General features: G+C 32.8%; 1 protein-coding gene across 3 annotated transcripts in view; it reads right to left on the bottom strand.

Annotated features, from left to right (window-relative positions):
* Positions 1-11,942, bottom strand: part of LOC106458428 (PDZ domain-containing protein 4-like) — a 244,386-nt gene that overhangs the window by 93,722 nt on the left and 138,722 nt on the right. Inside the window, exon 1 of one of the 3 annotated variants that reach the window (XM_022384645.1) lies at positions 7,653-8,091. The exons of the other annotated variants lie outside the window; for them this stretch is intronic. Within the exon in view, the coding sequence (XP_022240353.1) occupies positions 7,653-7,781 (129 nt within the window). The 5' untranslated portion in view covers positions 7,782-8,091. Of the gene's footprint in view, positions 1-7,652; positions 8,092-11,942 lie in introns of those variants that run through there. 3 annotated transcript variants of the gene reach the window in all.

The following is an 11,942-nucleotide window of genomic DNA, read 5'->3' as shown; positions in this document are numbered from 1 at the left end:
AGAAACTCAGAAAACTGAGCTTATAACTCCTAAATAAACAGTTTAGCATGGCCAGGTAGTTAGGGCGCTTGACTCGCCATCTGAGGGTCGCGGATTCGAATCCTCGTTCCACCAGACATGCTCGCCCTTTCAGCCTTGGGGCGTTATAATATGACGGTCAATTCCACTATTCGTGGGTAAAAAAAGTAGCTTAAGAGTTGGCGGTGGGTGGTGATGAATAACTGTCTTTTCTCTAGTCTTTCACTGCTAAATTAGGGACGGATAGCGCAGATAGCCCTCGTGTAGCTTTGCGAGAAATTCAAACCAAACCAAACCTAAGGTGGGCATTGTATCCTAGTCTTGAAGAATTACGCTAAAGGATTACGCATATCTTTACTTGACAAACTGACCCTACATATTTATCTCCAATAAAGTGAACTATTATTGGCAGTCTTAAGTGTTAATCTACAATAAATATGCCACTTCAAAAATAATAATCCTCTTAAATTTCATTGGTGCAGATTCATTTCGAACCTTATATATCACATAACTCTACAAAACAATTATTATACTAGATTATATATATATATATGTACTATAAATGTACATTGAGATTAATATAAATAAAATAATTCTAGTTTTGTTTGTGCCGTTTTATTTGAAATGTATCAGAGCTGATGAGAACTGATCCTTAACAACCAACATTGTATACCACTGGGAATCAATTGATGAGAACTTCTCCTGGACTACATTCATTATATAAATTACCTCCAAGCGGAACTGATGAAAACAGTTATTAGACTGAATATTAAGTTTACTGTCGGGAGGGGAGAATTTGATGACAAGTTCTCCTAGACTATGAACATTAATGGATCACTGACAAGCGGAACTGATAAAAAGTGCTTCTAGCTAGAGACATTATGATTTATTCGGAGCTAACGTGTTGTATCTTTGTAGTTATAATCGTACAGCCATTTGATTCAAATGTAAAACAACATTTTTATTAGCAGTTCGTTACATTTATATATATTGTAGCGTATATTCACCGTATATAATTTTCCATGAATGTCTGTCAAGCTGAAAATTGTTAGTTCAAAAACGCAAGGGGTGGAGGGAATTTCAAAAGGTAGGCTTTAGTTCTTTAGAAGTTTTAAAGACCGATGTAGTGAAGACGATCTTCTGTCCAAAAAACTCTCGAATATTCTAATAAAAGAGAAGAATTTATGTACAGACCATCAGAGAAAACTGCTGTATCTTTACGTTTGAGACTAGTGGGAATATCGATTTACGACACTTACTACTCCTTGTAATTTCTGCAGTACACATACACTAAACGTACTTGAAGAACCATGGAGCGTACCATTCTACCCAGAAAGTTTTATGCTGCCTTAAAGTAACTTTCAAATAGTCAATTGGACAATTCCAACTACGACGTTAGGTAGGAACACTGTCGCCGTTCTTCACAAGGTGCAAACAGACGTCTGACATCTTGAGTTGTCGTTCTGACCAAACAGGATTTTTGTGACAAGGGCAGAGATGACAGGTACTGTGGAAGAAACACGACGGTATATTTAATAGCACTACAAGAATCCGCTGACATTGTCACCACCCCAGGACGAGACGACAACAGTAACATGGATTTTTGGAAAATACGTCTACAACCATTGCAAAAACTCATCCAATATAAAGCAGAAATAATAATAATAACAAAATTGTGTGAATACTAATTAAAGTTAGTTACACGCCACAGTTCACTCTGTATGGCATAAGTAATTAAAATAACGAAATTCGAATTTTTTATCCCTATCAAAAAATTACAACATTTCCCACAAAAAAAAAAGGCATTAAAAGATCTATTGAGTAGCATTCTCGCCATCAGTTAGGGCGATACCAAACATGTGATTGTTTCACCCGTGAGTGGGTGGGTGTACATAAGTTTAAAAAAAACTAAACAGCATAAACAGTAAATGGGTGATATGAATAAAAGAAACCAACCAATATTATAATATATACCTGATCAGGAGCTAAATGAACCAGACGATTTTTTTGTTAGCTAAAGCATCCATCAATGTTGATACGTTTCTTCAGTTTTTCTTTTTTGCAACAGTCAAATAGCTAATTAAATCTTACAATATATATATATTCACAGAAGCAGACTCTGTGAAGAGAAGAAACATAAAGTTGATGATAGATAACCATTTGTTCGCTGGAAACTTTAGCTTTATTATTTTTACTATAGTAGAAGATTTTACTCTGAAATATTAATTTAAGCCACTGATTTAGTGAGAATATTAGTTTTAAGCTGTGACTGTCCTTTTCGCAGTGAAATTCAATTAAAGAAAATACGCAAAGTTGGCTGCATTCCATGGAGAGGTTATTATAAAAGCTGTTAGCCGATCATGTTCCTTGTTTCAGAGTACCACGATGATGCAGGGTAAGTAGCTTAGAAATTAAATTAAACTTCAGAAACACAGGGTCAATTCGCTGATATTGGCGGCAGGGGGGAAGTCTATAAAAGGTCTAGTGTACCTATTATTACTTGCACAAAGAAAACGCTTCGCGTGTTTAAATTGAAATATTGATGTTGAAAAGGAGCTTCATATATTTTGCATTAAGCCTTTTCTATCCGCTTATTTTCTATTTTAGAGAAATCAGCCTTGATTAGTAAGCATGTATATTACACACAGATACAAGGTTCTTGAAGAGAAACGTTTCTTGAAGTCATATAAAACCTCTTTTAGAAATTATAAATAGAAAATCTCACTTGAAACGATTTTAAAATAACCTTGTGGGATGATGCGAAGGTGAAATGAGCCTGGGGAACATGATTTAGTTATCGATCGCTACACATTATTCACAAAAATACCTCTGTTGTTTTCTTGTTTTGTTTTTCTCTACTGGAGTAAAGGTAGAATGTTTTCTCGGCTTGATACGGGAACCACGAGTGTGTAATTTTTAGCCGTTGTTTGTGATTTTAGTGTGAAAACTGTATTCTTGTTGATGTGAGTAGTGTTATATCTGCCTATTCTCACCAGCTGTATAGATTAGTTTCAGATCAATACCTCCGCCATGTAAAGTGTGCACAAGTTATAACATTTCCTTAAGTGAAAGAATAACTGAAGTAATTGAAATCCTTACATCCAATGTCACATCGATTTCACTTAGAGTGTATTCTATGTGAAAAGAGGAACTATGAAAGGACAAGATGCTGAGTCCTTGATGGTTGATGTAATTTTTAGATCGTCATGCAGCTTTGAAGTTAAATTAAATTAACCGGACTAAAGTCACATGTTTTCAAATTAAGAAACTATCCCCCCCCCAAAAAACAACCGTACGAGTAAAACATCGAAAAGTTGAATTTGTTGACAAAAGAAAATATATTCTTATTAAACGTAAAGATGTGCTGCGACAGAAGCAACATTTTAAATGTTGAATTTTGTTTATATAACTGACCATAAAGATTGCATTAAGTCAAGGGAGTTTGATATTTTTTGTGTATTTTCAGCTGTTTATCTATTTAATTCTACCTGCCTATATCTTTTTATATCCATCAGTCTTTTTCGTCTGTTTATTTGTATTATCTATATATTTATGTTTTTCCCTTTATATCAATAAAACTGGCTTGTCTAGAAATGATTATATTCTACTGAAAATTCATTCTATCAAATAAACTCAGAGAATTTCACGATATTTTAGATCTAAGAAGCTTTTACTGTTCATGTTGTTTTATCAATATCTGCGGAGTGCTCTGCTCAGAAGGATAATGGACCCTGAACTAAAAGAATCTCATGGGAACTATCTCACATCAAAGGAACAACCGTGTCTTATAATCGTCACCAGCTGGAAGAATCTTGAAACGTTTCACAAGATTCCGAAGTTTCGTTAAAGCGCGTTCCTTCATTTCTTTCTTTTCACTTTTATCTTTCTTTGTTGCATATACATTTTTTTACGATAACGTTTATATAAAAAAGATCCGAGCTGATTATCGACACTAATGTATATTTTCTATTTCATTTGATGAATTTTTGAAGGTTGCGTGAACAACTACAATATTTAATCACGAACACAGCTGGAACACGTTTTTTAATTGCATAAAAAAATAAAAAACATTACTTTTACGTAATACCTCTGTCAATTATAAAGTCTTTTTTTCGATGGTTGTAAACAAAAGTTTGTGCAACATATTTTAGAAAAACGTTCTTTAGCATTACAACATAATTTTTCTTTAACATAAAATCTCGGCATCCTGGGTACAGATTTGACATGGCCAACTTTGATTTAAAACTTTCTTATTCTATAAACTTAATTAAAAATAAAATTCTGGAAAGTCAATAACCTCTTCAAAAGAACCAAGAATAAAACTAGAATTTCAATATGACTACTTGTGTGTTTTCAAGGATTCTTAAAATCAGGCTTGATTTTTTTTTCCTTACTCGGAAACTAAAGAAACCAAAATGGCTAAATCGATCATTCATCGCAAACAGGTTACGCTCCTCTTCATTCAATGAATATTTGAAATTTCTTTGATTACTTACGTCAAAAAAATCGATTTGTTGATTAATTAATCGCTTGTGATGACACAAACGTTTCTTCGTATCCTACACTTCTTGAATTAAATGAACAGTTTTATTTTGGAGAGTTAATGAATAAGACGATTTCTTAACGTCGCTTACGAGGTTTAAATAGGCTTATTTTCTGGTCGCTAATTCATATTTTGTTCAGTATTATTTATTGAAGACAAAAACACATTAATTAGAATATTTATTTTTAATTTTCACGTAGCAACAAATCATAATTATTTTTAAGATACTTTGTGGTATTTAAATAAAAACAGCGAAGTTCAACAGTAATTTAAAAGAAGTCCTCATTTGTCAAGTCAATACAGTTGACTTTATGTAATATCTAATTATCAGTAATGTACACCTCAAGTTCAACAATGCCAATTGTGGATCAATAATGGTCATCATATATAACGATTGTTCCACTGAACGAATAATTTGGCCAAAATCCTCGTAGTCCTTAGCACAATGTAGACCATGTTTATCCAGCAATTGACTTTAGTAAATGAAACACACTTGTCTGCGCTTATTGTGAAATAATTAGCGATTTTAAAATCTTGGTCGTTTATTTACATAACAAATTTCAACTTTCAACGTTTAAGGGTACCAAATATAAATATTTAAACAGTCCTTACACGGAGCAATAAAACTTCAAGGCCTTTCTAAGTTGTTAAGACTCTTGGTGTTTTTTTTTTTAGGTAAAAATTAATTATTTTCAAACCTTTCGGTGTTACTAGAAATAACAAGGTCACAACAATGTAACATTATCTAAAAAGAGGTCATAATTATGCAGCAATGTTTAACAAAAGGTCAGAATAATGTAGCAATATCTAACAAGAGGTCACAATTATGTAGCAATGTTTCACAAAAGGTTACAATAATGTAGCAATATCTAACAAGAGGTCACAATTATGTAGCAATATCTAACAAGAGGTCACAATTATGTAGCAATATCTAACAAGAGGTCACAATTATGTAGCAATGTTTAACAAAATGTTACAATAATGTAGCAATATCTAACAAGAGGTCACAATTATGTAGCAATGTTTAACGAAATGTCACAATAATTCAACAATAATTCAACAATATCTAAAAACAGTCACAATTTATGTGCTAATGCCTAATAAAAAGTTACAAATCAACTTACAAATCAACAAAGTAAGATAAAAGCACGATAACGTAACAGATTATATAAAAAGGTCACAGATAAATTGTCAGATGTCACTGTGACAAAAGACTACGATGTATAACATTACTTAGGAAGAGGTAACGATAGTGTAGTATTGTCTAATAACAATTCATAACTCTGCTTTCAAGTATGATTTTAAGAGAAAAGAAACGCGCGATAATGTAAAAATTTGTGAAAAAGGTCACAATAATCACGTATAAATATCTAATAGAAGGTCACAAATAAACTTATAGGTGTCATTGTAGGAAATAAAAGAATACGATAACATAACACTTTATGACAAAAAGTCAAGAAACGAATTGCAGATGGCGCTTTAAGTTACGAAAGATCGAGATTTGAAGTTCAGAATCACTTTTAAATTTTTAAGGACCATAGTGACAGCGTAAAGTCACTCTAAAGATCTTATTGAAAATGTAGTTTTATTGTAGAAAATATAAAACCGAGAATAGGCCCTTACTGCCACTTTTTACAAATAATAACGACTTGTGTTCAAATCCACACTATTACTTGTAATAAAATTACTTGTTAGCTGCGCAAATAATTTCTATACAAAAAAAAAAAACAATCTAATAAGATTTTGATTCTTTGAAGTCTAGATCGAAAAGTCATTTACATATTACAGTAAATCTACACGGAATTCCACAAAATGCCCAAGTTACTTGAAAATGCACAATATTTCTGTGCTCACTCAGATATATCGAAATAAACGAGCATCTTCTATACTACCACTGTTTACTGTTTACTAATTCCAGTTCGATACTTTCAATTTCAGCGAAGAATTCAATAGGTTTAAAATTAGCATTTGTTTGCAAACTTGCTTTTCGTGTAACATAAAGAGACTTACTTGTAATGATCGTTAATCTTGCAAAGAAACCATTTTAACAGGGGGGGGGGAGGAGACCGTCACGCCTCCTAACTTGTATAGAGAGTTTTGGCTTTAGGAATTTCACATTACTGAGCTTAACCGGTTTGAAATATTACAACTTTTGTAATTGATTAATAGAACCTTTTTCAAAATAAAAGTTCTTTCCGCATTTATTTGCAGCTTGAAATAAGCTATTCCAAGTATTAAACAGCTATGTTTATCTAGTAGTGTCACAGAAAGAATACTAAAGCAGTATAATTTGAATAATATATACCAATTTTTAAGACGTTTTCTGGCTATACTGTTTCTTAGATGTTTTCTGGTTGTACTATTTATTTTAAAGTGTTTTCTGGCTTCACGTTTCTTTCAGATGTTTTCTTTCTATACCAATTTTTAAGATGTTTTCTGGCTATACTATATTTTAGATGTTATCTCCCTATACCATTGTTTACGATGTTTTCTGACTATACTATATTTTAGATGTTATCTCCCTATACCATTGTTCAAGATGTTTTCTGGCTATACTATATTTTAGATGTTATCTCCCTATACCATTGTTTAAGATGTTTTCTGGCTATACTATATTTTAGATGTTATCTCCCTATACCATTGTTTAAGATGTTTTCTGGCTATACTATATTTTAGATGTTTTCTGGCTTTACGGTTCTCTAAGATACTGTGACTTTTTCCGGTAAAAATGTGTAGTTTAATATAGATCATTTGATCTTGAGATAAGCATAACAATTTTATATCGATTTGAAAGTCTTAAAATTGGCTGAATTAATATCTTCTGATAGAAGAAAAAGCTAATCTTAATTTATCACACCTACACAAGCTGGTTAACTACTTTTTTTGTGTTTTTTATCGTTAGTAAAGCTTGCCTACCTTGTTTGTTGGCTTTACCACACCTACACAATCTTGTTCACTAAGTTGTGTGTGTGTGTGTGTGTTTTTTGTTGTTAGTAAAGCTTGCCTACCTTGTTTGCTGGCTTTATCACACCTACACAAGCTGGTTAACTACTTTGTGTGTGTTTTTTTATCGTTAGTAAAGCTTGCCTACCTTGTTTGCTGGCTTCAGATGTGGAAGTGGCCAAATACTAGAACAACAGAAAGCTTGGCAATCAGTGAAGAGAGACGGTTTGGGGTAGTTTCGTTTCGCTAGAGCTTTTGATTTTTTAGGCGTTTCCATTTCATATATAACACAATTTCGATAAGTAATTAGAAGCACGTAAACATAAAATCTTTAATATCAGGAAGCTGAAAAATTCTAATATGTTCCTAACGAAAATTTGAATAATTGTTTTTCGTTTCTAAATAAAACATGCCAATTTCAGAATACTAACTTCTGTGAAAGTTATTTACATGTTGCTCCAGTTTCATATAAACAGTTGGAATTTAGTGAATCATGAAATGCCGTCTGCCGATAAAATGGCCATTGTTGTTTTCTTCAAACGCAAGTAGAACTCCCTAACCTTCCATCTCCACGAACTAGTGTCTCTATTGATTGCAGAGCACGTGCTACGAGCTGCGTTCACGAGAAAGTTCCATCTCAGTCTGACTGCTACTACTGAATGTAGATATTCACTTCGTTATAAAAACCACCTGGTGGTGAATCATGGGATGAATAAACCTTAAAAATATCTTTATTTTTTCCCCTTTTTTCAGATAACTTACTAATGAAACTTTGCGATCTGTCGCCAGGTAGAGTGCTTTTCAACAATTTTGAACCATTTCAAAATTCATGCATTTTATGTTACTGGAAATCTATTCAGCGCCCCAGCCTCCTAATGAGCAGTCTTGATTTTTTTATAATGTTTATCATTCTCAAAACAACTGGTTTACGTTATTAACAATTTGTTTAGTAAAATGAAATTGGAATAACGTTTTTTTTCTAAAGTACAGATTGAAATATTGTAATAAGACCTACTAAAAGAGAAGAATAATAAGTTTGCGCATTATTTTTATATTTTTTCTTGAAGTTACTGTAAAAAAGACGATTTCTATTGCACTTTCTATATATATAAATCTCCGCGAAATCATACTGACTTAAAAAAACTTACACTATGTCTACTGTGAGATCGCGAACGATTAAATAACCATAGCTCATTAATCTTAGCAAAAAAAAAAGTTTGTGATGACAGTAAACTGTGTTTTATGCATATAACATGAGTTTCTTTTGTCATTCCCTAAGCTGGTCCTACTTCTTACAATACCATATAGTGGATACGCATCATCAAGTGAGATTTAGATAACATGATATTAGTGTCAGAATGAAAAAGACACCAGTAAAAACCGGAATTTTTAAAGTTATTGATGTAAAATAAAATTCAATTTCGTATCCATTTTGGAACTGATTGCACAATACCTCTGACCTACAAGCCTTAGCTAACATAGTAATTCATAAATACGTCACTTCACAAAAAATAATGGAAACTGTAGAGAAAATGTGAAATAGATTTGTTTGCTTTAAATGTAATTCAACCGTTTATGGATTGGAACAAGGTAGTAAACTCTACTGCTGGATTACTGGTCTTACTAGAAAACAATTTATTTATTTTTTTCGCCTCATAATAGGCTTGACGTGCAGTAAAGCCCTTACACATAGTTGGTTTCAGTCTCTCATAAAACACCCTAATTCCAGGACTTCAAAGTCATGACTACAGACGTGAAATTCAGTGTTGCTATTAACGTAATAAAAAGCAAGATGGGACTTTTAATAATTAACATGTGAATTTATTCACCATGACTAGAGTAACACGGACACAGATTCTTCGATTTGATCCAGAAATTATCAATGTATTTCTTACCAAGACTCCTTATTTTCGCTACTTTGTTCAAATAAAAAAAATAAGCAGTTTAATTCGTATTAATGTGACACTTGGGATCTGGATCTTTAGAATATTTCAACTAATAGAGAGCGTAGTAGTAAATCATCAAACAATGTGTCAAAAATTGAAAGACACAGTTCAGGACACCTTATCTCTCATGTACTGAAAGTGAGACATAAAAAATAAATGTTTCTAAGTCCAGTTTTCGTATCTTAAGGAACTATTCCAGGAATCAAACTCACGGCCGGAAACTATTTTTTACTTAAAAACGTTTAAGCACCCCCATCCCCCAGTGGCACAGCGGTATGTCTGCGGACTTACAACGCTAGAAACCGGGTCTCGATGTTTTGTTGGTAGGTGGTTCGATCAGATGATGATAAGGCTTCCTTCGCCTAACTTCCCTCCCCTCCATACCTTATCTCTAAGATCAGAACCATTCTAGCTTTGATTAGTGACTTCCGTTAACAAGATGATTCATACTCATGGTAAGAGCTCAGAGGTAGGGTGGGGTGGGGGAAGCTGACAGCTGTCAAATACGGTGGGTTTGATGTGGAATATCATGTTCAGACGTGTGTTGAAGAATAATCAAGACAGGAAGATAAATGAGTGACCGATGAACATATGATGAAGCGGACATATTGATTGACAGATATATTAATACAAATGTAGTTAGACAGAAGAGAAGAATGCAATATATGTATAGCCACAAACAGAGAACTATGCTAAAAATGACTATTTCTATTTCCCAGGAGCAATTACATGCTAACAGAGCTTTCACCGTTTAAAATAGGTTTTTAAACTTGCATCTCCTAACATCACCCTCAGAAGTAACCGATATGTCCAATACACATTACATCAATATGAAATACGTCATCGCACGTGAGAGGCACTGGGAGTATTAGAACCCCTTCCCCAAACCGTCGTACTGCACTTGAAATAGCAAATCACCAGAAACACAGAGAGTGGCAGGATTTTTTTTTTACTTGCAATTTCATATATTTTTGAGCATGAGAATTTTTTCGAATTACATCTGGATAAGGTAAGTTTGAATTGTGTATGAAATATTTCGTACAAGTATCAATATTACTTATAAATTGAGAAAAAAGTTAACAACATCTATGCTTTATTCTAATAATGTTTAAATCACAATTATGTGCTTTAGTAGTTGCTGCTGACAGGTTAATGACCACTTCAAAAGTTTGATGACTTCCTTAACTGTTTCACTTCGTTACCAACAGATTACTTTACATGATTAAAGACAAAATATTTTACTGCATATAGCTGAAATTTTTTACAGATGCCACAGAAATATTTCAATGTTTTAGGTCCTAAAATTAGAATCAGAAAGATACTGATCGTACAAGTTAACTGAAATAAAATTTCATAACTTAAACCCTGTCTCAGCTAATAATTTAATATTTCCCGACATTTATCTGCTCTGTTTACACTCAGAGCAGTTACTCTAACGGAGGGGTGGGAGGATTTATCGCATTCTAGTTTTAAAGAACGAATATACTCACCATACTCATGATGTTAAGATCTGTAAGCCTTGAATAAATGTTATTCCAGATATTCCAGCTTAAAACTACATATAGTGTATGCATGTAGAATTTATGATAAAGCTCCATTGTTTAGCTGCGAAAAAAAAAGTGTGATTTCTAGCACGGACTTAATGATAATGTATACAGCAACAGTAAACATTTTTAAAATAAACATAAGCCCCATCTATCATTCAATTCACCAATTGTCACCGAGTTATACTGAGTTTTGGGAAATTCCAACCCATCATCAGTAACCATGGACAAAGGCAAACCGAAAGAAGACTCGACTTCATACAATGGTAAAAGGTATGTTATATCTATGAATAGGTTAGTAACATCAATGTTGCATATACTGTGGTGAGTAAAAGATAACTCAAAACTCCTTAGCTATAAATTCTGATTATGCACCCTTGACACTAGGTGGGGCTGGGTAAGAAACTTTAAACCTTCTACATTTTAATAATAATATAAAAGCAGCGCAGCTTACGGTTGCTTCTTAATCCACAATGGAAATTTACATACATAACTTACAACATATTTTCCCTTTTAAACACGTGTTCTTTTCTTTACTGAACTTACTGGATGTTTAGATACCTTTCCTTTGTTTACTTCATCATACTGGTATGTACTATGATTACTATAGTGGTATGTACTATGATTACTATAGTGGTATGTACTATGATTACTATAGTGGTATGTACTATGATCACTGAACTGGTATGTACTATGATTACTGAACTGGTATGTACTATGATTACTATAATGGTATGTACTATGATTACTATACTGGTATGTACTATGATTACTATAATGGTATGTACTATGATCACTGAACTGGTATGTACTATGATTACTATAGTGGTATGTACTATGATTACTATAATGGTATGTACTATGATTACTATAGTGGTATGTACTATGATTACTATAATGGTATGTACTAAGATTATTGTAATGGTATGTACTATGATTACTATAATG

This window comes from Limulus polyphemus, unplaced genomic scaffold (assembly GCF_000517525.1).
Source record: "Limulus polyphemus unplaced genomic scaffold, Limulus_polyphemus-2.1.2 Scaffold462, whole genome shotgun sequence".
Classification (NCBI taxonomy): Eukaryota; Metazoa; Arthropoda; class Merostomata; order Xiphosura; family Limulidae; genus Limulus; species Limulus polyphemus.
Note: the sequence above shows the minus strand (reverse complement) of the source record. Positions and strands in the feature narration are given on the sequence as shown.